This window comes from Geotrypetes seraphini, chromosome 9, assembly GCF_902459505.1.
Source record: "Geotrypetes seraphini chromosome 9, aGeoSer1.1, whole genome shotgun sequence".
In the NCBI taxonomy this organism is placed as follows: Eukaryota; Metazoa; Chordata; class Amphibia; order Gymnophiona; family Dermophiidae; genus Geotrypetes; species Geotrypetes seraphini.
Genome location: NC_047092.1, coordinates 20,480,148 through 20,505,656, shown reverse-complemented (window position 1 = coordinate 20,505,656; position 25,509 = coordinate 20,480,148). Strand labels below are relative to the sequence as shown.

The window sequence follows — 25,509 nt, the reverse complement described above, 5'->3', positions numbered from 1 at the left end:
TATCTGGCAGGAACCCAAATAAGTACGAGGGGGTGCTGAAAAGTTCTCAGCCCAACCAACCAACTTTCCTAAATTCTGAGTGTTATTGTGCCACTGTAGCTGAAAAGAGTGTTATCTTATTTTGTTAAGTGCCAATTTGCAGAATCGAAATTCTCTGTTTTGACATTGTTTCAGAACATTGATTGAACCATATCCAAGTCATTCTCTTCTTGGTTGGCCTGAGAACTTCTCAGCACCTCCTCCTAGGGTAAAGACTTTCAGTCTCTGAGAACTGAGATTGTGATGTCATAATGCCTCATTCCACCAATAACAGCGAACCTCATCAGTGATGTCACAATGACTTGATTGCCCTATACTTGGCTCACTTTTATTACATACTAAGGGGTGCTGAAAAGATCTCAGCCCAACCAACCAACTTCCTAAATTCTGCGCATTATTTTGCCAATTTGCAGAGACAAAATTCTCTGTTTTGACATTGTTTCAGATCATTGATTGAACCATATCCACGTCATTCTCTTCTTGGTTGGGCTGAGAACGTTTCAGCACCCCCTCATAGCAACATTCCAGAGCTGAGATTGTGATGTCATAATGCCTCTACCCAGCCCTGCCCCGTTCCGCCTAAGCCACGCCCCATTCTGCCCCAGCCTCACCCTGCCCCCCTCAACCTGTTCTCGTGCTCGGAGCCTTGTCAGGAGGGCATCTGCGTGTGCCCAGGTGTGACACGATGACATCACATGTATGTGTATGACATCACCGCGTTGCATCCACACATGCACAGATGCCCTCCCAACATGGTCCCGAGTTGGAAGATTTTCAAAGCCCAGACAAAATGCCGGGTTTTGAAAAGTTGTCCGGGTAAATCCGGACGTCTGGTAACCTAGGAGGAGTCCATCTGAGGGAAAAGGTTCAGAGAGGTTGCTATCTACCCAAAAGTGTCAGTATATCTGAGGCAGGGGGGAGTCCCTGGTACTTCAAAGGCTGAGGTGGGGCTTTGCAATTTTCCAGGGGCAAAGGCAGAATATGGAACAGCTGGAAGAAGGGAGGATTTAAAGTGGTGTTTCCAATTTTTGCAATCAAATGCAAGCCCCGGTCAGAGGGAGAGTCCCACAAATAACGCAGTGATGAAACATAGTTCCTGCTGTTCTTTTCCAGTCCATTTAAGATCAAAGTGCTACCGACCCACGATGCCAGCAAAGTGCGTGCTAGTGGACCAGGTCTGAATGCCTCCGGAATTCCTGCCAGCCTGCCTGTGGAGTTTACCATTGATGCCAGAGACGCAGGCGAGGGACTGCTGACTGTTCAGATCCTTGTAAGTAGCTCAGGTGGCTTCGTGTGGCATGGCACGTCCATGCCCCAAAGCAGGCTTGCTGAGATCTGTGCCCCAGCAGGGGAAATGTCCTACACACCCCAAGGTACATCCTAAGATGCATTAACGCCATGAGAACCAGTATTTTTTCAGTCACGGATCCTACAATCTGGAATGTGGCCCCTAGCCATATAAGAGAATTTATGTCCCTCGATAAATTCAAAGCTAGTTTAAAAGCATTTCTTTTTAAAGAGGCATATGATCTATGATCGTCCTTTTAAGAATGTATTAAGGTGGATTGTAGGCCTACGTAAGCCAAGCTCTTCTGGCTGATGTACCTGCTCCCCCCTCCTTTGGTTCACAGTCATTCACGCGCGGGACAAAGCCATGCCGACATTTGAGCCTAGACAATTGGGCGCAAGACTCCAGCGCGCCACTGGAAAAGTTCATTTTAAAGAGCTCCGACGGGGGGGGGTGATTTACTTAATAGTGTTCGTGCTGCCGTTGGGGGGGGGATTGGGGGGGTTGGAACACCCCATTATAGAGGAAACTTAGGGTTCCTTTTATCAAGCCGCGCTAGCGGTTTAAAGTGCATAATAGCGCGCGTTAAACCGCTGGCCGCGCTAGCCACTAATGCCTGCCTTGAGCAGGCGGTATTTTTTGAGCCAGCGCGGGGGTTATCGTGTGATTAAAAGTCACACGCGCTAACCCCGCTAGCGCGGCTTGATAAAAGGAGCCCTTAACTTTTTCCTGATTTTTTTAGAAAAAAGTTAAGTTTTCTGTATAATGTGGGAGATTGCAAGCAATTGTCTGTGCCGAAATGTCGGTGCGGCTTTGTCGGCACGCTTTTATCCCATCACCCCCCTCTTTTTGGGGTGTTTTTTTCCCTTCCCGTTCTTTACTATCTAAATATTGTAGTTCTTCCCGGCTTCCTTTTGTACCAGAAGGTCATTGTTTGTCAGTCGGTATTTCTTTGCTGTATTTTTAATTGTTTCTAATGTATTTTTTTTTTTTTTAAACAAAACTCTGTAAAACCGCTTTGATATTTGATAAGGCGACATATCAAATTTTTAATAAACCTGAGCCTGAAACCTGAAAGGAACCAAATATTTCACACGATATGTTATGATTATTATGCATTTTCCTATCCTCTGTCTGGGCAGACTAGATAAGCCATTACTACAGTTTAAGGGAGGTGCAGTCTCTGTTGGGTATTTCAGCTAACATGGGGCCCGTTGACTGATTTTATTAATAATAATAATTGACTGCCTTATTCGAAAAGATATATCACCTAAACAGAATCTTCACCGAACACTTCTTTCTTTTCTCCCCCTCTGAAATCCTAATCAAACTGTATTTTGCAATTCGGGACATTTCTTCTAATATGTCCCCCATGAAAATTCTTAAACTGTATATTGTAATTTTCGCTGTATTTTTTTGTAATTCGTGACCTTTTCCTAACAGGTCCTCTCGAAAAATTCTTAGCAAACTGTACATTTTATATTTTCACTTTCTTAAAGTTCTTGTACTCTGTATTTCCTCTGACTATCTGCATATTGTAACTCGCTGAATGTCCAGCTCTCCTAGAACATAAGAACTGCCATCTCCGGATCAGACCCATGGTCCATCGAGTCCGGCGATCCGCAGACGCGGAGGCCCAGTCAGGTGCACACCTGATGTAGTTTTAGTCACCCGTATCCCTCTATGCCTCTCGTAAGGAGATGTGCATCTAATTTGCCTTTGAATCCTAGCACAGTGGATTCCTTAATAACCTCCTTTGGGAGAGCATTCCAATCCAGGCGTCTACCACTCGCTGCGTGAAGCAGAACTTCCTGACATTTATCCTGGACTTGTCCCCCCTTAGCTTCAAACCATGTCCTCTTGTCCGTGTCGCGTTGGACAATGTAAATAATTTATTTTCCTGCTCTGTTTTATCGATGCCTTTCAGCATTTTGAACGTCTCGATCATGTCCCCTCGCAGCCTCCTCTTCTCAAGGGAGAACAGTCCCAGTTTCTTGAGTCGTTCCTCATATTCCAAGTTCTCCATACCTCTTATTAGCTTCGTTGCTCGTCTCTGCACCCTCTCCAGCAGTTTTATATCCTTCTTTAGGTTGGGAGACCAATGTTGGACACAGTATTCCAAGTGTGGTCTGACCATTGCTCTATAAAGCGGCATTATGACTTTCTCCGATCTACTCGCGATTCCTTTCTTTATCATGCCTAACATTCTGTTTGCTTTCTTTGCCGCTGCCGCACATTGTAAACCACCTAGAAGTCGCAAGATTGTGGCAGTATAGAAGAATAAAGTTATTATTATTATTATTACTACTACTTCTAGTCATTTCTATAGCGCTAATGTGCAACTGTACTTTTCAAAATCCTATATGGTATTTTTTTTCTCCTTTGGCGCCTGTCTCATTTAATTCACAAGAAATGTCTAATTCAAGGAGCTCTCAGAAATATAAACTTGGCTTTCCCACTCTTAAGGGAAGAAAAACTATGGCCAATTTTTGTCGATCGTTTTCTTTTTTATTCGTAAAAGTTCCTTCTATAATTAGAGTTCTCTCTCATCTACCCACTTTTCGTAAAGTACTGAAGACATATTTTTTGCGGAAATTTACTAACGATCCTTCTCTTTCTAATAATCAATCATAAAAGATAAAATTCTGGCCTAAAAGATATAGGGGCTCCTTTTACTAAGCTGCGTTAGGGCATTAACACACGGAATAGCGTGCGCTCCAATGCCGTGCACGCTAGACGCTAACGCCAGCATTGAGCTGGCGTTAACCCTGCGCTACGCAGCTAGAACTAGCACGCGCTAAAAAAGCTAGCACACCTTAGTAAAAGGAGCCGATAGCTTCTGTTCCAATCTCCTGTATCATTTTATTCATATTTTGTTAACCAAGACAAGCCCTCCAGTTGGGATGAATCGGTATAAAAAAAAAAAAAATCAAAGATTAGATTAGACGTACACAGCGCTGAACACTCTGAAGGCCATTTTCAAAAAGGACATCTTAAGTCTGAGTTGGACATTTCCCGCTACACGTCCAATGCTTGAGTACCTGCATGAAAACCACTTAGGGCTCCTTTTACCAAGGTGCGCTGGCGTTTTTAGTGCACGCACCGGATTACCGCGTGCTATCGTCTGCTCAAGAGGAGGCGGTAGCGGCTAGTGCGCGTGGCATTTTAGCATGCGCTATTCCGCGTGTTAAGGCCCTAACACGCCTTGGTAAAAGGAGCCCTTAGACTATAAGTGGTATATAAATACTAAAAATAAATAGTCGGATGCAGATAAACGTCCATTTTCAAAAGCTGAACCGCTAGCCATCCCAAAATATTTGTTTTGAAAATTGTCTACTTGGACGCCTAGCCTGACAGAATGCCCAGCCCTTAGGACACCTAATTTTATACCCCATTTTCAGCCAAAGAACCATCCACACTGAAAATGTGCAAATTTAGACCATTTGGGTGCGGGAGTGGCCATCATTGTGATGGACTGGCCACACAGACGTGCCAACAGGGCAGTGGGACACAGAGGGCCCTGCGGTAAACTTCATATGAAGAGTGCCAGAAGTGCCTCTCACCAGATACCCCTTCCAATTAAGGCTGAGCCCTCTAAAATTCCCCCCCAAACCTGTCTACCACCCCAATAGCCCTCATGGCTACAGGTGGCACGAATGTAGGGGTTTGCATGCCTTTCGGGCCTGGGTCCTCCTCTCTATTGTTCACGAGCCCATCCGCCAGGTTACTTAAGACACCTGTGATGCTCTACTAGGCTTTCCCATACCAAGTGCTGCTGTTCTAGAAACAGGTACGTACTCTTTCATTTAGATTTTGGGGTGGGTGGGAGGGGGTTAGTGAACAGTGGGGGAGTGTGGAGGGTCATACGTTATTGTATCCAGTGCTCAGTGGGGTAAATTGGGTGAAATCAAGGACTATCAATCCCACACTACTTTGAGATACAAGTTCAAAACAGTTTGGGTCCCTTTGTGGCACTTAGATGCTTCTAAAACAGGTCTAGCTCCAAACATGTAAATTCCATCCAGGACATCTTGGAGAAAGGTTAATTATTATCATCAAAAGACGTCCAAGTTAAGCACGCACAAAGCTCGCCCAAAACACACCCACAACACACCTTCCAGTGCGCCCCCTGGAACTGTGGACACACAGTGGGCGAAACGTCTCGCTAGACGACCAGGAAATGGGTTTGGATTATCGGCATTTGGACGTCCAAGTCCCAGCTCAGGCGGTTTTTCAGAAGTTTTAGTTTTTTAAAATTGAGTCCCATTATATGCAGGTTCTGTCTCTGTCGCTAGTGGCTCCTTTGTTGCAGTAGGACTGATGTACGGTTGGCCACTCCCCCCCTCCCCTTCAACTTTCCTTCCTTCTTTCCAGGACCCCGAAGGAAAGCCCAAGAAAGCCAATATCCGAGATAACGGAGATGGGACCTACACGGTTTCTTATGTCCCCGACATGACTGGTCGGTACACCATCACCATTAAATATGGAGGGGACGAAATCCCATACTCCCCTTTCCGTATTCACGCCCTGCCCTCTGGGGATGCCAGCAAGTGCCATGTGACAGGTGAGCCACCCCCTGAGACAGTCTGTCTTTTAACGCAAATGCATGTACATGCACGTCTGTAGTATGCATGTGATGCATGCGTGCAGCACATCTTGTGTTTCTCACACATACAGCACATGCCATTCCATGTTCCCAGTAGACCGGCTCATGATTTTTCGGGGCTTTTCATTTTTCAAGCTACGGAGCTCTGAAATTCTAGCTGTGCCAGTTGGGACAGCTCAGATCTTTTAGACTGGAAACTGGTAGTAGACCAGGGGTCTCAAAGTCCCTCCTTGAGGGCCGCAATCCAGTCGGGTTTTCAGGATTTCCCCAATGAATATGCATTGAAAGCAGTGCATGCACATAGATCTCATGCATATTCATTGGGGAAATCCTGAAAACCTGACTGGATTCGGCCCTCAAGGAGGGACTTTGGGGACCTCTGGTTTAGAGAATTTGGCTCCTAAAGTCAAGAACAGGGGTGGGCAACTCCAGTCTTCGAGTGCCGGAATCCAGTTGGGTTTTCAGGATTTCCCCAATGAATATGCATTGAAAGCAGTGCATGCGCATAGATCTCATGCATATTCATTGGGGAAATCCTGAAAACCCGACTGGATTCCAGCTCTCGAGAACCGGAGTTGCCCATCCCCTGCGTCTAGTCCAGGGATCTCAAAGTCCCTCCTTGAGGGCCGCAATCCAGTCGGGTTTTCAGGATTTCCCCAATGAATATGCATTGAAAGCAGTGCATGCGCATAGATCTCATGCATATTCATTGGGGAAATCCTGAAAACCCGACTGGATTGCGGCCCTCAAGGAGGGACTTTGAGACCCCTGTAGTAGACCCTGTACTCTCTATGGTTCACAAAATCTAAAACTCCCTGAAAAACATTAGCCCTAAAATATTGTTTCATCTGCAGCGTAACTTTTATAACACGTTTTGTAGTACAGTGGTACCTTGGATTACGAGCATAATCCGTTCCAGGAGCATGCTTGCAGTCCAAAATGCTCGTTTATCAAAGCGAGTTTCCCCATAGGAAATAATGGAAACTCGCTTTGATGCGTTCACCCCCCCCCCCCCCGCAATCAGGCACCCCCCTCCTGTGATACGGCACCCCCCTGCCTCAAACCGGCACCCCCCCGCCATGATCCGAACCCCCCCCGACACGATTGGGCACCCCCCGCCACGATCTGACCCCCCCGCCACGATTGGGTGCCCCCCAACACGATTGGGCACCCCCCGCCGCTTCTTACCCTCATCTGGGCACTCTTGAAAATCGGCTTCCTCCTTGCTGGGCCTTGAGCATCTGAGCATGCTCAAGGCCCAGCAGAGGAGGAAGCCAATTTTCAAAAGTGCCCAGATGAGGGTAAGAAACGGCGGGGGGGGGGGGGGTGCCCAATTGTGTCGGGGGTCGGATCGTGGCAGGGGGGTACCGTTTCGAGGCAGGGGGGGTGCCGGATCGCAGGGGGTGTGCCGGATTGCGGTGGGGGGGGGTGCTCGTAAATCGAGCCATGCTCGGTTTCCGAGGCATCGATTTTGCAAATGTTTTGCTCATCTTGCAAAACACTCGCAAACCGGTGCACTCGAGGTACCACTGTATATGCAGAGTGTTCAGGATATATGCCACAATAGGGTTACCGGACCCTGTAGATCTTCCCCCCAGGCCCGCCAGTTCCACCCATCCCCGCCCCATTATGCCACAGCTCTGCCCTCAGCCCAGCTCCCCCGCTGCCTGTTCGTCAGGCAGGAAGGCATCCATGCACGCACAGATGCGACGGGATGACGTCACGTGTATCCGCGTGTGCGCATGACATCACTGCTTTGCATGCGTGGATGCCCCCTCCTGACGCGATTTCTTTTCAAAACCCGGACAAAGTGCAAGGTTTTGAAAAGCCATCCGGACCTCCGAACACGACCTCAAAAGGAAATCCGGATGTCTGGTAACCCTATGCCACAAGCATGCAACATGCATTTTTACAGTGTAGATAGTTGGTTTGCCAGCCGGCTCCTGTTTCACTCACCAGGGTTGATTCAGTTCTGGTTTTATACCATGGGATGGAGAGATTGGGTGTTCTGATTTCCCTATTGCATTCTGTAAGAAAAGCAAGACTGCATGGTTCCTGCCTGCAGTGGAGTAAACCCAGGACTGGAAGAACTGTGTCAGGGAAATCTGAGGCCAGCTGGCATCAGGCTGTGTACAAAAGATGAGATGAATGGAATTGTCTAAAAAGAATGATGTGCACTAAAATAGTGTCCACAATCTTAGCTGTAGATTTGCAAATCTTTTATTCTTCCAATATCATCATGGTACAATCAATGATTCAATGACTTGACACGTACATGTTTCGGCCAACAGGCCTGCCTCAGGAGTCTTAAGAATCATAGAACAAATGAGTCGCTGCATAAAACGTGGACGTGACCAATTTTGAAATAAGATCTGGAAAACTCGAGTGTTGCACCGTCACATAGAAACATAGAAATTGACGGCAGATAAGGGCCACGGCCCATCCAGTCTGCCCACCCTAATGACCCTCCCCTGCCTTTACCCTGCGAATAGATCCCACATGTCGATCCCATTTGGCCTTAAAATCAGGTACGCTGCTGGCCTCAATCGCCTGAAGTAGAAGACCATTCCAGCGATCAACCACCCTTTCGGTGAAAAAGAATTTCCTGGTGTCACCGCGCAGTTTCCCGCCTCTGATTTTCCACGGATGTCCTCTTGTTGCCGTGGGACCCTTGAAAAAGAAGATATCCTCCTCTGCATCAATGCGGCCCGTGAGATCGAAAAAAGTGAGACGCCACACTTCTTTCGATCTGAGACGGTTCAACACTCAAGTTTTCCAGATCTTATTTCAAAATTGGTCACGTCCACGTTTTATGCAGCGACTCATTTGTTCTATGGTTCTTAAGACTCCTGAGGCAGGCCTGTTGGCCGAAACATGTACGTGTCGAGTCATTGAATCATTGATTGTACCATGATGATATTGGAAGAATAAAAGATTTGCATATCTACAGATAAGATTGTGGACACTATTTTAGTGCACATCATTCTTTTTGGACAATTCCATTCTTCTCATCTTTGGCATTTTTGCTTGTGGTTTTGTGGTTCCCCTGTCTTTGTGTGGATCAGGCTGGGTACTGCATAGAACTGAAGAACGCGTGGGATGGAGATACAGAGCTGCCAAGCAGCCCATTCCAGGATGGAGACTTTTGGGCCGGTCCTGTTTTTAAACGTGCATCCCAAAGCTGTGCAGTAAATGTAATCCATGATTCTATCCATTGAAATCAGTGCTGCAGGTTAGTGTGCCAGGATGAGGTTGGCAAAAATCCAGGACCAGCCAAAAAAAGTCTCCTTCCTGGAATGGTTTACTTGGCAGCTCTGGGCATGGACGATCCTCAGATATCTATGCAAAGATTGTGCTTGGCATTTCTAGGTTGAGTAAGAAATGAATATTTTCTTTTGCTGTGAGTACGTTTTGTTAAAATGGATTGTTTCCGATCATTTGCGCCTGCAATCTATAGTTGCTGCCTGGTTCGGTGTAGGAAGGAATAGGTTAATCCAGTTCTGATTTTACCTTACTGCATGGGTCAACTCAAAGCTTCCAAGTTACCCATGTTCCTGGAGGGAGATTTTTGGCCAGTTCTGGATTTCTAACAGCCTCATCCCGATGCATTATGGGACCTAAAGCACTGGTTTCATTGGGTGAAATCAAGGACTATCAATCCCACACTGCTTTGAGATACAAGTTCAAAACCTGAAATCGTCCTAAAGGGCCCAATATTGAATTGCGGGAGGCAACTTGGCGTTGAATAGTTGGGGGCAAAGGTTAGCAGCTCACGCTTAGCCAGCCAAGCCAGTTTTCATTGACTGGTCAGCTAAGGTTAACATCTAAAAATAGACTTGCCTTTTAGGCGGGTCTTTCTGGCCACGTGCCTTAACCGGTCAGCCGATGAAAATCAGCGGTGGCTAGTTATGTCGCATGAAATAGCCGGTCACCAGGCTAGCCAGTGAGCCCGATATCAGTGGGGGACAGCCTCCTGAAACTGGGTAACTTGTCAGATCTGATGGATTTTGTAGTTTTGGAGAAATCCAATGGGACATTTAGAACTGAAAGTCCATATGTGCAATAAGTAAAAACCAGGACTGGATTACCTTGTTTCTTATGACTTGAAAACAGGTGCCATTTTTCTTGGTCCTTCTTAACAAGCTTATAACCTTCTTTCTCTCTCACACTCTCTAGTGTCCATTGGAGGCCATGGATTAGGTAAGTTAGGCTATTTTTTTCTTTTGTGCAAAATTGTCCCCATTAACCTGGCATGCCACTCCATTATTACACCGAGAAAAATCAAACACCATAATTTGTCAACACAGCGTCACATAAAGGGCATCGTCCTCCTTGAATGGCATGAGTAGAGTTACCGTATCTTACATAGGAAATCCCCGGACTCATAACCCTGCCCCATTCCTCCTCCAGCCCCGCCCAGTTTTGCATCTGGCCCTGCCCAGTTCCACCCCCAGCCCTGCCCCCAGCAAGCCTCTCCCTCTTCTGTGATGAGCTCCAGTTGCATCTGGAGAGCCTGAAACATATGAGGATGTGTGTGATGTCATCCACACATGCTCAGAGGCCCTCCATATGCGGCCGGAGTTCATCGGGGACTTTCCAAAGCTCATCTGGGAGGATATGCCTGGGTTTTCTCGGACGTCTGTTACTAGTCACGAGGGCCTGAGTAGCGCTGATGCCACTTTAACTGTATACTAAAAAGTGGCTTACAAAATTCATCAGGTTAGGACTTTTCATTATCAGTTTCAATCATTTCGTACAAAAAACTAATCAGAGGTTTAAAAAAAAACAAACCCTCAAAAACTAACACAAGCTTTTACCAATTTTCCTCTGTATTTTTACCAACCAACACATAAACGTTTTGCCCCACAGCATTTGTAAGGGACTCTGGTTACCCTTCTTCTCCCATCCCCCAATACTGAGCTATCCATTCGCCCCCCCCATTAATATGGGACACCCAATTCTTGTTTCTACCCCATCTTCCCTACTGTTACAGGAAATGAGGCTGCACAATGCTTCCCATTTCTGTCCACCAAAATAAACTTGATTTTTACCTAGAAAAGGAAGTTTAATTATCGGTGCTAGATTTTGCCTGCTTTTAATGTTCATATATCCAGGAATAGTAAAATAAAACAATACAAAAGCTCCTCAAACCCCCCCCCCCCAAATGAAAAGCTTTGTCTATTTTAAAAGCAAACACTAATTCACATATTCCGAGCTATCAATTTATCCATTTCCAGGAGAGAAATTTCTAGGTCGTGCTGTCATAGTGCATTATGGGACTTACAGCACTGATTTCAATGTGTAGAGTCAGGAACTATGTAAGCTTAAAATCAGGACTGGCCCAAATGTCTTCCTCCTGGAACTGGGTAACTTGGCAGCTCTGCATATTTAGGGTTACCAGACGTGTGGATTTGCCCAGACATGTCCTCTTTTTGGAGGACTGTCCGGGCGGCTTTTCAAAACCCGGCACTTTGGCCGGGTTTTGAAACGCTTTGAGCTCGGGGCCGCATCTGGAGAGCATCCGCACATGCGCGGATGTGACGCGGTGATGTCACACATATGCGCTCATGCGTGTGACATCATCACACCTGCGTATGCCCGGAGGCTCTCCCAACGCAGCTCTGAGCTCAACAAGAGGAGATTTGGGGTGGGGCGGGGCCAGAACAGGACATGACTTGGGCAGAACAGGGCGGGGTTGGGTGGAACTGAGCAGGGCATATGGGTGGAGCCACATGTCCGTATTTTACCTATGTAAAATCTGGTAACCCTATGTTATATTTTTATAAAAACTTATACCACCTGCTCTTATGACAGGTCCAAGCGGTTTACAAATATACAACATACGGAAAGGAACTCCATCTTAAAATAGGACAGACCTAAACAGGGATCTCAAAGTCCCTCCTTGAGGGCCGCAATCCAGTCGGGTTTTCAGGATTTCCCCAATTAATATGCATTGAAAGCAGTGCGTGCACATAGATCTCATGCATATTCATTGGGGAAATTCTGAAAACCCGACTGGATTGCGGCCCTCAAGGAGGGACTTTGAGACCCCTGGACCTAAACAACTCCAAACCAAACATACAGAGCACATTCATTCCAAAAAATAATATACAAATACATCTTGTACCAATGCCTGTTCATGTGTTAGCATCTAGTGGTGATTACAGCCCCTTCTGTCTGTCTCATATGGCTTCTCTTTGTCTCAGGCACATGCCTGGGCCCCACGATCCAAATTGGACAGGAGACGGTCATCACCGTCGACGCTAAGGCTGCTGGGAAGGGCAAAGTGACCTGCAAGGTGTCGACGCCAGATGGGGCAGAGCTGGATGTGGATGTGGTGGAGAACCACGACGGAACCTTCGACATTTATTACACAGCTCCTGAACCCGGGAAATATGTCATCACCATCCGATTCGGAGGAGAGCATATCCCTAACAGCCCCTTCCATGTCATGGTAAGTGCCACACGCCAGTATTTCCCGGGACTCGGTCACACTAGATTAGGGCTTTGCCTGGCCCAGGTCTGCTTAACCCCACTGATCAGGTCCTGGTATTATCCCACTGCGTACACAGAAACGTGGCACTGCTTCTCGTAGGAAAACCATAGCTAGAATGTCACACAGTGGGGGCAAAAATAGGATAGAACCGGCTTGTTTGGGTGGATATGGGTGAGGTGGCAACAACAAGGCAGATTGTACTGGTAGTTTCTCACCCATGCCAGCAGAGTATCAGGACAGGGACAAAATACACATACTCGTACAAAGCAATCCAAAGGGGTCTAAATGCCCGTGCTAAATGCTAACGCGCCCATTATGTTCTATGGTAGTGCTGCCAATTCAGGAAAAAAGAATTTGATTCGATTCAATTCAGCCTATTGAATCGATTTTTCGATTAGATTCGATTTTCCTGCCCAAGTGTATGTTTTTTTCAAATATCCTGGTGGGTTTATTTTATAGCCTCTTCACCCCTTTTGCCCTCTCCTACCCATACTTGCGCTGTGGTGTAAACAAAATAAACAAACAAAAAAGACTTTTCCTCTCTCTTAAATGCTAGCTCACGTTTGTGGTCTAACACCACAAAATAGAAATTATTTTTTCTACCTTTTGTTGTCTGATCATTATTCAGATCTTATCGGTCCCCGGCTCCAGTTGTCTTCTGATAACTTGCTTGCCAGGGTCTCCTTCTTTCTTCTTTCTCCGTGTTTCTGTACTCCCCTTCCGTTTCCCTTCTCTCCTGGAGGTCTGGTATCTTTCTTTTTTTTTCATCTCCATCCACCTTTTCTGAATTACCCTTTCATCCTTCATCTCTCTCTCCTTCCTCACCACCCCAGGGTCCATCATGTCTCCCTTTCTCTTCCCAACTACCCTCCTATCCAGTATATCTATCCCTCCCCTCCACACCATCCCTTGTGTCCAACTTCTCTTCCTTTGTGTTCCTTCCCTCCCTATATCCCATCGTCCACCATCTCTCTCCCTCTCCTGTTTATACATCTTTATTTCTTCTATCCTTCCCCTCATGTCCCCTCTCCATGATCTCCCCCAAGTCCATCTCCTTCCTCCCCCAAGTTCATTTCTCCCATCTATCTTCTCCCCATCTCTCCTCCAGTCCACCAACTCCCCATCTCCCCTCTCCCTCCATCTGCCTTTTTTATTTTTTTTATGGCACTCCTAAGCCCCCCCCCCCCCCCCCCCACCACCAAACACCCGCACCTTTTCCAAAGAGAGTCCGGCAGGAGGGATACATCTGGTAAGAGGTCTGCCCTGGCGGTAGCAATCCACTCCTGCCAGCACTGCTCGCGTCTTCTCTCCACTGCGGTCTGCCCTCAGTGAAAACTTCCTGTTTCCGCTTGGGCGGCCAAATGGAGAGAAGACGCCCGGAGTAGCGGCAGGGTAGTGAGTCGCATTCGCTACCACCGCTTTTGCCTGGCCAGGGAGGAGAGGAGAGAGCCTTGCTGCTGGGAAGGAAAGAGCCTTGCTGCCCCGATCTGTACGCAGAGACCCGTTCGAGATTTCCTTCTGCCGGAGTCCTTGCTTCGATGTAACTTCCGGTTTTTGCAAAACCGGAAGTTACATTGAAACAAGGACTCCGGTGGCAGAAGGAAATCCCGAACGGGTCTGCGGTGATAGCAAGGGGTCAACGAATCGGTAAGTCCGATTTTATGCAATAACAAAACGATTCGAATCGATTCACCCAAAGTGTATCGGAGAATCAATTCGAATCGCGAATCGGGCAGCACTATTCTATGGATACGTTAGCATTTAGCATGCACTAATCTTTAGCGCACACTACATCGGCTAGCAGGACGTAGTAAAAGACCCCCTTGAAGGACGGTCTCCCTGCGATAGTACGACAGAAAATGGGAGCGGTCGCACTGTAGCAGCAGAACACAAACACGGGGCATTCTCACAGCTCTGCCAGCCAGGGAAGGCCCCAAAGATGTGGGCCCTCTTTTACAAAGGTGCACTAAGCATTTTAGCGCGCTTATAGCGCACGCTCAATCAACGCGTGCGCTAACCGCTAACATGTCAATAGGATAACATGCACGCTTTAGCAGTTAGCGCGTGATTAGCGCATGCTATAAAGCATAGCGCACCTTAGTAAAAGAGGGGGCTGGCGATAACACAATACACAGCATCACAGAACAGAGCCAGGGGGACAGGGTATAAGAGTATAATTTTTTTTGTGTGTGTGTGAATTATCTGATATGTTTGTTTATTTGTAATCTGCTTAAGCTTATGTGTAATAATTTTTATTGAAAGAATCAAATAATCAATACAATAGGATAATACAAAAATACATTCAATACAATAAGAATCACAATAATATTTCATACAAATTTAAATCATTCTTTCAAATTTAATTTCCATGTGTATTAATTCAATCTTATCTACACCCCCCTTAATTCCATCCCTTACCCACTATCTTCCCGGTGTCAGGTCAAAAGCGCGCCGGGACAAAGGCGCGCCCAGACAATTGAGCGCAGCGCGTGCCGCCGCGCTGCTCTAAATTACTGTTTTTAGCGCTCCGACGGGAAAAAGTTCAGTTTACAGTAAAATGTGGAGGGTTACAACCCCCCAAACACCCCATAACGCCGGTGCGATGTCTATTAAGTAAACTGGGGGGTTCCCCAACAAAACCCCCCGTCGGAGCCCCTAAAAACTGTAATTTAGAGTGGTGCGGCGGCGCGCGCTGCGCTCAATTGTCGCCGCGCACTTTTGTGTTTCGCGCCGTTGTCTATGAACCATCTTCCCTTAAATGAAATCCCTCACCCTGGATGAAAATTTTTTTGTATTGTTTAACAAGTGTACAGCAAAACAGATGATTTCTTCTCCAACAAATGCAGAATTTTCATTTCTTGCCCTACCTCTGAAACCCTTACTACCCACCCTGTGGAACTCCAGGAGATTGTTAAATCACAAATCAGTGTTCACATAGTAGCTAACAGCTTCACTCCCCAAATATTTCTATGCGTGCAGATAAAGCTGTAATGCCTATAAGGATCCTCAGACCACCGCTCGAATAACATAACTCACAGCGGTCCGAATCCTCATTAGCCCCAATAACATTTCCATCGTTTATGTATAACAATTTTTATTGAAAGAATCAAATAATCAGTACAATACATCGTTTAATTTTATTTGAGGTTTGGGAGGTTCGTACATTTCCTAGACGAACGCGTCTCTTTTTGAAAATTTGGGACCCATATATTCAAAATCTTTCCTCTAGAGCAGTGTTCTTCAACCACCGGTCCACGGACCAGTGCTGGTCCACAGAAATTTCCTTCCGGTCCACAGGGCCAGCAGGTGCATCAGGCCCAAAACAGTGTTCTTCAACCGCCGGTCCACGGTGCGATCGATGCGGCGTTATCTTCGAGCCAGCTCCCTCTTCCTAACTGATTCAGTGCGCAAAGCCACGGGCAGTGACTCCTACGTGCATCCTGCGCCTGAACCGGAAGCCTTCTCTCTGACGTTGCAACGTCAGATGAGGCAAGGGACGTGCAAGGTGCAATTAGTACTATTATGGGGCGGGGTCTGGGGGTGGAGATTGGGTAGAGATGGGCGGGGTCTGGCCCACGACTTAGCCCAGTGTTCTTTAACCGCCGGTCCATGGACTGATGCCGGTCCACAGAATAATTTTTTTTATTTCTGCCGGTCCATAGGTGTAAAAAGGTTGAAAAACACTGCTCTATAGCACGAAGTATGATTCTTAATGTTTTATATTGAAGCTTTGGAAACATTCATTGCATTCCAACATCTGGTAGGGACGCTCATTTGGCAAGGAGTGGGAAGGGGCGGGGCAGAGAGGAGGAGGGGTGCCAGTGCCTTGAGCAAGGCTGCTCCCGGGGCAGACCGCCCCCCCCCCCCCCCGCACCCTTCTTACTACGCCACTGCCGGTGAGATCCACTGGCGCAAGATACTATGCAGAATCATTAGCACCGACCGTCTTGTAAACAGTCTCGGCAATATCCCAAACAACATTGACACAGAGGGTATAACGGAATAAAAGGATGCAGTAATAATGTGTAGCTGTTACAGTACAGCTGTAGGAGTGGAACCCTGAAAAACTGTCTGTGCTGTTGTAACTATGTTGCCGTTTAACTATGTAACTAGAACTGTGGAACAATGTGACTTGCATTATACCTGTGTCTGTAATTGTGGAACTTGTGCCTTGCCTTCCCCCAGGCATGCGATGCCATCCCGACCATTGAGGAGCCCTGTGACACTCTCCAGTTACATCAGCCGTTCCCCCAGCAGCACCCTGACTACATGACACACTGGGTATCGGAAGCGCAGTTTCTTAACATGAATAAAATCCCTTCACTCACTCGCCTCTCCTCTTTCTCGCCAATTCTGCCTCTGATTTCTCATTTTCTTCCTAGAGAAAAAGAGCTTTTATGTCAAGGGATTAGGATCGGGATTTATTTACCATCTTTTAAAAGAAATTCACTCAGAGTGGTACATTGCAAGCACATAGGGCTCCTTTTACAAAGGTGCGTTAGGGCCTTAACGCGCGGAATAGCACGCTCGCTAAAATTAGCTGCTACCGCCTCCTCTTGAGCAGGTGGTAGTTTTTTGGGTAGCGCGCGCTAATCTGGTACGTGCGTTAAAAATGCTAGTGCACCTTTGTAAAAGGAGCCCATAGTGTCCCAATTGCCCCGCCCCCTTTTTTTTTTTTCGTGAAATGCACACAGTATTCAGGTGAAATGTGTTTCCATAAAAGTGGCCCGGAGACCCTGTTTACCTGTTTTCTGCATCTCTCGCATGTTACTGGCTGTGGCTTCCAGTAAACTGCCTGCTGCCCAAAACTTTCCCTCCCTCAGTCTGGCTACAAGTACACACTCTCTCATCTGCAATTTCAGCTGAGTTAAGAGATGTTGCTGTGGGCCTGTTATGGGTGAGACTATATTTTTGAAATCTTAAGTGTGCATTATTTTCAACAGAAATTTACCAGTTGCTAAAAATGCAGCTCTTGAAATCTCTAGGTACTTTGCACCTGTTGCATTTTTCAAAAGGAAAGTTTGCAGGTATTTTTCCCTTTGAAAGTAAAGTGCTGCATTATAGCTGCAGTTAAATGTGGAATTATCCCACTTAAAGAACTGCGGAAGGTCCCTTTTTGAGTGTTTCTGGTACCTGCTGTATAGCGGACTTGTTTTGTTTACAGTGTAATCTGTGGGGAGAGTGTGGCACAGTGGTTAAAGCTACAGCCTCAGCACCCTGAGGTTGTGGGTTCAAACCCACACTGCTCCTTCTGACCCTGGGCAAGTCACCTAATCCCCCCCATTGCCCCAGGTACATGAGATGGATTGTGAGCCCACCAGGACAGACAGGGGAAAATGCTTGAGTACCTGAATAAATTCATGTAAGCTGTTCTGAGCTCCCCTGGGAGAATAGTATAGAAAATTGAATAAATGAACAGTGTGAAGAGCTTCAGCCTCTAATGATCAGAGCTGGTATTGTGATGTCATAATGCCTCATTCCACCAGTGCCTAAGAGCCAACCTCAACAGTGATGTCACAATAGCTTGATTGTCTTATACCTGGTTCACTTTTACTACATTTTGATTTCTAGAGTGGTGCAGTGGTTAAAGCTACAGCCACAGTACCCTGAGGTTGTGGGTTCAAACCCTGTACTGCTCCTTATGACCCTGGGCAAGTCACTTAATCCCCCCATTGCCCCAGGTACATTAGATAGATTGTGAGCCCACTCGGACATATAGAGAAAATGCTTTAAGTAATGTACGTAAACCACTTTGAATGTGGTTGTAAAACTCCAAAAAGGCAGCATATACGTCCCAGTCCCTTTCCTCTCTTGGATTTCTGTGCCCCAACTGTTCTGAGTTCTCCTGAGAGAACAGTATAGAAAAATGAATAAATAAAAGAAATTTATAGGAGACTGGGAGAGCGCTGTTCATCTGGTGACACCTAATGGCTTGTCACAACAACAGCATCATAAATGACTAAAGCCAATTTTCCGCCAGGCCTGGGATGCCTAAGATAGCTGAAAATTCTAAATCTTGCTGCCTAAAACTGAAGCAGCTTTGGACCTACCTTTTGTGCACTTGGGGGTTAAGTGGCTAGTTTAAGGCTCCCCCTCGCCACAGATACAAGTCTTGGGAATATCAGCTTTCTTTATGATCATAGGGGATCAGTCAGCCACACACTGAGTAATGTTGTCTAACGGCTTCACAGACGGGTAGCACACCTAGAGCTCAGAAAAACCCGGAAAAGGTCTTGCTGAGCATGTGGAGGCCACCCTTTGCCACCGTACCTACCCATTTCCTCCCCAGTCTGGGGGGAGCAACTCAATTTAACTGTTTAGTTTCACTGTAGGGCTAGATTTAGCCACTGAACGGAATGAAATTTTCATTACATTAGAGAATGACACGGGGAAAAAAATCTGTCCCCGTCACTGCCCTGTCACTGGACCACCGTCCCCTTCACTGCCCTGTCCCCATTGCATCCACCCTTCCCTCTCGCCACCTCACCGCCCTTCAGCGGCCTAAGAATCTCCCTCCCTCCCCCTTACCTTCGCGGCGCTTTAGTAAAGAAACTTACTGAAGCCAGCGGAGACTTCCTGCCTGTGCCTGCAGTTTTGTTTGTGTGGGTGGAAGCTTCTCCTCTGACGCAACCGGAAGTTGCGTCAGAGGAGAAGCTTCCACCCACACACACGCAACTGTGGGCAGGCAGGCTTCGTCGGCTTCAGTAAGTTTCTTTACTAAAGCGCCGCAAAGGTAAGGGGGAGGGAGGGAGAGAGATAGATCTGGCCGTAGGTAGGGAGGGGGGCCGCGTGCGATCGGTGACATTGTGTCTTCCCTCCCTTAACTGCGGGGACAAGGCCATTCACTACTCCACGGGGTGGTAGATGGCCTTGTCCCCATGCCCGCAGTGAGCACATTCCCCCCCCCCCCACTGTTTCAGCGGGTTACCTGCGGCTAGCCGTGGGTAACTGCCACCGTGTCATTCTCTACATTAAATCTACCTCCTTAAGTCGCCAGTAAGATCCCACTGGAAATCTGCCTCTGTATCAGTAACATTTACAGGGCTGTAGACTTCACCATATATGACAGGGAAGAGAGAGAAAGGCCTTCTAAGATGGAATTGACTCAGACAAACTTTGGCCCAGGATTATTCAGCTTCCCACGCCTGGTGGCACAGGGGCATTTTTTTAGGAGCAATTCCAGTACTAGGGATATCATTAAGACAGCACTGTTCGATAGATTTATCTCCTAATCAGACACCATTTTAAAACTATTAACACCATGCTGATAACTTTGAGAAATATGTGTATTTTTACTAATTGTAATCATAATAATATTAACTTTATTTTTCTATACCGCCATAGTCAAACTGACTTCTAGGCGGTTCACATAGAAAGAAGGCTGGACAATCAGCGAATTACAAAATGTAAGAAGAAGGAAGTTACATCATGAATTGGAGAACCTGGGGAAAGAATACATGAGAGGAGAAAGATGTTACATAATACAATGGGGTTATAAGGGGAAGAAAAAAAAAAAATACCTGAGAGAGGTGATCTGATTAAGCAAGGAATTTGCCAAATAGAGTGATTTTAATTGATTTTCGGAATGTGTTGTAGGTTAGTTCAGCTTTATTTATGTGGTTTCCCAGCCAGGATTGCTGTCTGTTTGTATGGAACATGAAGGTCCTGTCTAGGAAAGATTTGTATTTGCAGCCTGTGATCTTTGGGTATGCAAAGATGTTTTTGTTTCTGGTTCTACGTGTGTATTCTGTAATTCGCTGATTGTCCAACTCTCTTCACTGTAAACCGCCTAGAAGTCGCAAGATTGTGGCGGTATAGAAAAAAATAAAGTTGTTATTATTTAGATGCCACTTTTATCCGGACCTAAGTGGTTAACATTCAGGTACTTTATCATATGTCCCCATCTGTCCCGGTGGGCTCAAACTCTATCTAGTAGTGTACTTGGGGCAATGAGGGGAATTAAGTGACTTGCCCAAGGTCACAAGGAGCAGCGAGGGATTTGAACCCACAGCTTCAGGGTGCTGAGGCTGTAGCTCTCATCCCTGTGCCACACACTCCCACATGATCATTTGCCCCTCTGTTTTCTTGGCTTGTTCGCTTACACTGTGCCCTTTGCCCTTTGGCTTCTTTGCAGTCACCTGTGGCTCTCTGTTTGGTTCTAGCGGCATGCTCTCCTCTCTTCTGGTCAATCACCTCTTCTCTTGCAGCTAATCTTTCACATTCTCTTTTGTCCTTAGGGGTCAGAAACTGTTCTGGCCATTTGCCTTCTGATCTGATTCTCTGTGACGTGACTTCCTGTCGTAATCAGTTTATTTCCTGCATCTTCTGAGCCTTTCCTGTCAGTATCTCACTGCTTTTCTTGTCTTTTCTTGTGCTAGGCCACCGAGGAGCCAATAATGCCAGCAGACAAAATCGATTCCATGTTGCGGCCTTTCAACCTGGTTATTCCCTTTACAGTACAAAAAGGCGAAATCTCAGGTATGCTCCAAATTATGTCCAGGGGAAGAGGGTGCAGGATTCAAATGGTGCTTTTTAACTCATGGGGGCAGATGCAATTGTCCAGGTAGATACTTGAGAACTTCTAGAAAAATTCACACTGCCCAGGTCCAAACTTAGGGTTATCTAGTCTAGTCTAGTACTTTAAAGATTGGATTAAGGGCTAGACTTTAAAGATTGGATTAAAAAGATACTTTAAAAGATTGGATCAAGGATGAAACTTTAAAGATTGGACCAAAAAAGATTGGGCAAATTAATTGATTAAAGGACTGAATTGGCCCAAAAAGATCGGATCAAGAGATTGATTGAAGGACAATACAGCTGATCTTTATAAGGACTTCTTTGGGTTTCTTTGCACAATTCCAACATAAGGTTAAGTGCCTTTTGGAATATTATGAATATGTGGATGTATGTTTTAAAATTTTTGTGATGTTTTCACTTGATATTTTTGCACACAATGAATTAAGCTGTTGATATATTTTAAAAAAATTTATTCCTTGAAATTACACTATTAACACATTGACTTTCTCTCTTTGTTTGGGTGACTTTACACATTTGTGAGAGAGGGATTTTTTTTTTCTGTTTTTGATACTATGTTTTTGCTATAAAAGCATCCATAGTTGTTTCCTGGATTCTGTGCAAGGACCAGGAGCTGCTCGGAACATGTGGGCTCTAAATGCATCGGCAGAGGGTAGGGTGTCGAGCAAAAGAGAGTGAGCAGTTTCTATTGACCTCATCTCTCACAGATACTCTGCGTTGCAGATAAAGTGCACAGATTTTTAATTTTGAAAATCCAGACCCCCCCTAGACCCGCCCCCGGGACCGCCCTGCCCCATCCCTGCCCCATCATGCCCCAGTCCCACCCCCAATCCCTAGCCCTGCCCCCGGTGCCTGCTCTCGTCAGGCAAGAGGTGCATCCATGCATGCGCGGATGTCATCTCATGGGGATGCCCTCCTGCCCGACGGCAATTTGATAGAAGCTTTTCAAAACCTGGAAATCCGGACGTCTGCGTCAGACGTTCTTGCAATTTCATGTGCTCTCAGATAGGCACATGGGGGACATGATAGAAATGGTGTGTACATCAGTAGCACCTAGCAACACCTAACCGAATTCCACATGTAACTTCATTTTTTTTTTTAAATTGGATTTAATACATTTACAATATCATAAAGATATCAAGGAAAAAAGGTTTCCATACAAGTTTTCAGTACAACAAATAATACAAAAAACAATCCTTTACAAGCCCACTAAAAGGGGAAACATATTGCTTATTTACCAACTAAGTATTAAGGAGAAAAAAAAGGAAATGGGTTGAGTTCCAATGAACCCAAATCATTGCCAACTAAATTAGGACATTTTAGACATTCCTACCCTAATTCCTCAAAGAAAAAGAAAAGAAATCTCACTTCTGTTCACGAGCTACCAAAACTTGTTGCAGTTGAATGGGATCCCAAAAAACAAATTCAGTATCTTGTATCTTAACCAGACATTTACAAGGAGACTTTAAATAAAAAGATGCCTCAAGTGCCAATACTCTAGTTCTCAATTTCAGAAATTCTTTTCTTCTAAACTGGGTAGCTCTTGAGACATCAGGAAATATACTAACCAGATCCCCACAGAACTTGGTCAGTCTATTTTTAAAATAAAGTTTCATTAACAACATTTTATCTGTCTTACTCATACATGTTAGTATCATTGTGGACCGAGTCTGGATAACATCTTGAGAATCTTCTAAAAACTCTGTCAAAATTAACATCTTCTGTTACCAGATGGTCCACATCCTGTACAGTTTCCTTTTTCTTCTGGGGAATATGATAACAATTATTTATTGGAAAAGTATCCGCATTGGTTAATCCCAGTATTTCCTTAAAATATTTTCAAAGCAACAAAACAACAAAAGAACCAGAGGTCCAACTTCGTCTGCAGTGAAAAAACAGACCAGAGCAAACAAACCAAAACTGCAGACTTGTACACGGTGCAGGCAAATTTTATTTTGACAAATAAATCTTAACTAAAAACCTTTTACCAGACAGGGGACCCAACACGGTCCGTGTTTCGGACAAACCTTCATCAGGGGTCCATGGTAATAAAGGTAAAAAGAAATATATCACAAAAAGAAGCCTGGAAAAATAGCGTTTGGTAGCACACCAGTGAATCTCCGAAATGCACTACAAGTTCGTCACAGTAAAAATTGCTGAAAGGTTACAACAAGCTATAGCTATAGTTGTAACCTTTCAGCAATTTTTACTGTGACGAACTTGTAGTGCATTTCGGAGATTCACTGGTGTGCTACCAAACGCTATTTTTCCAGGCTTCTTTTTGTGATATATTTCTTTTTACCTTTATTACCATGGACCCCTGATGAAGGTTTGTCCGAAACACGGACCGTGTTGGGTCCCCTGTCTGGTAAAAGGTTTTTAGTTAAGATTTATTTGTCAAAATAAAATTTGCCTGCACCGTGTACAAGTCTGCAGTTTTGGTTTGTTTGCTTAAAATATTTTCTTAATAATATTTCCGGTAGTAACAAATGAGTCACTGGGAAATTAACCAAGCGGAGATTCTTTCCCCGATGCATATTTTCTAACATTTCCATTTTTAAATGCAATGACGTAGAATCTTTTATAGTAGATAGTGAAACAGCTTGCAATGTGTTACTTTGAGTTTCAATCACACCTAATCTAGTTTCCAGACAATTTAAATTGGCATCCACATTCTCAAACTTTTGAACCACAGACTGTGAGTAATCAGATGTTTGTTTCATTGATTCTCTGAGAAACCACAACTTCATTTTAAAAAATTAGGTTAATTGGTGTTTTAATTAAAAACACCATTAAAACCTAATTTTAAAAAAACCCCATTAAACTTGTGTCCCGATATCAGCACCCAACGATGTCTGCCTCAAAAGTGGGCGTGGCTAGAGGCAGAGAATAGGCCTAACCCTGGCCTAATACACCAGCACCTAAGGGCGTCTACCAGCATCTCAGTTAAGTGCCGCTAAGCGCGATTGTATAAATTACGCCTAGCGGTTGGTTAACAACTACGCCAAGCAGGGCTTAGGAGTTAGGTCCTGTTAGACACCGTTTATAGAATCAGCCCCACAGATCTTACTCGTGGTTTCGCTTGAATCTTGTGGTTTAGGGGAAGTCCGGATGCCATCAGGGAAGAAAGCAAGACCCAACATCACTGATAACAAGGATGGAACAGTTACGGTGAAATATGCCCCTGTGGAGAAAGGGCTGCATGAAATGGACATTAAGTATGATGGAAATCACATTCCAGGTAACATTTCTTCCATGTTTTAAAATTAATTACAGGCAAAAAGAGCCTTCAGTGTAAGCAAATTTTGACCTGCTATTGCCAATGCTGTACCTCTGTACCTCAAGTTATGTCCTCTAGTTTTACCATTTTCTTTTCTCTGGAAAAGATTTGGTTCGATATTAAAACCTTTCAAGTATTTAAATGCCTGTGTCATATATCCCATGACCCTCCTTTCCTATCATCTTTATGAAGAGATTCCCTACTGCTGCCTGGACTGTACGAGGGAGTGCTGAAAAGTTCTCACCTCAACCAGGAAGAGAATGACCTGGATAGGGTGCAATCAATGATCTGAAACAATGTCAAAACATAGAATCTTGTTTCTGCAAATTGGTACTTAATGAAACAAGATAACACTCTTTTCAGCTACAGTGGCAAAATAAAGCTCAGAATTCAGGAAACTGAGCTGAGAACTTTTCAGGAGCAGTGTGTGAGGGAAGTGTGAAGTGCCACTAACTGTTCCACTTTGGGTCTGTTTGTTAAGGAAAAGCGGGAAGGTAAAGACTAGAAAAATGTAGATGTTGCTTTTCTTTCATCGTGCACAGGGAGCCCCTTGCAGTTCTTCGTAGATGCTATAAACAGCCGCCATGTGAGTGCCTACGGGCCAGGACTGAGCCATGGTATGGTGAACAAGCCGGCCACGTTCACCATTGTCACCAAAGATGCAGGAGAAGGCGAGTATCTACCATCAGCCCAGGTGCCGCACTCAGCATACTGCTACTGATGGACCTTTCTGTCAGTTCAGGGCTAGGTAGCATTTTTCAGCTATTCATAATGGGACTAGTCCAAAGGGCTCATAACGGGTGGTCACAGCTATAGGACCTAGGACTGTGGCGTCAGAGTCAGAAGCAATTTTGGGTAGAATCAGGAGTCGATAAAAATGTACCGACTCCAGATTCAAAATAAAAATGTACATTCTAATATATATTTATTATTTTATAGCCAGAAAAGATTTTTGTTCTGGATGTAAAGTACAGTGGAACCTTGGTTTATGAGTATAATTCGTTCCAGAAGCATGCTCGTAAACCAAATTGCTCGTATATCAAAACAAGTTTTCCCTTAGGACAGGGGTGTCCAATGTCGGTCCTCGAGGGCCGCAATCCAGTCGGGTTTTCAGGATTTCCCCAATGAATATGCATGAGATCTATTAGCATACAATGAAAGCAGTGTATGCAAATAGACCTCGTGTATATTCATTGGGGAAATCCTGAAAATCCGACTGGACTGCGGCCCTCGAGGACCGACATTGGACACCCCTGCCTTAGGAA

General features: G+C 45.4%; 1 protein-coding gene across 5 annotated transcripts in view; it reads left to right on the top strand.

Moving 5' to 3' along the window:
- The window catches only part of FLNC (filamin C), a 234,353-nt gene that overhangs the window by 170,333 nt on the left and 38,511 nt on the right, over window positions 1-25,509 (top strand). For 3 of the 5 annotated variants that reach the window (XM_033958234.1, XM_033958232.1, XM_033958236.1), the window contains 8 exons: window positions 1,153-1,309; window positions 5,702-5,891; window positions 10,110-10,133; window positions 12,140-12,387; window positions 16,615-16,710; window positions 20,808-20,907; window positions 24,065-24,205; window positions 24,787-24,915. In XM_033958234.1, coding sequence (XP_033814125.1) covers window positions 1,153-1,309; window positions 5,702-5,891; window positions 10,110-10,133; window positions 12,140-12,387; window positions 16,615-16,710; window positions 20,808-20,907; window positions 24,065-24,205; window positions 24,787-24,915 — 1,085 coding nt within the window. The remainder of the gene's footprint in view (window positions 1-1,152; window positions 1,310-5,701; window positions 5,892-10,109; window positions 10,134-12,139; window positions 12,388-16,614; window positions 16,711-20,807; window positions 20,908-24,064; window positions 24,206-24,786; window positions 24,916-25,509) is intronic. The other 2 variants (XM_033958233.1, XM_033958235.1) reach the window with 1 other exon arrangement.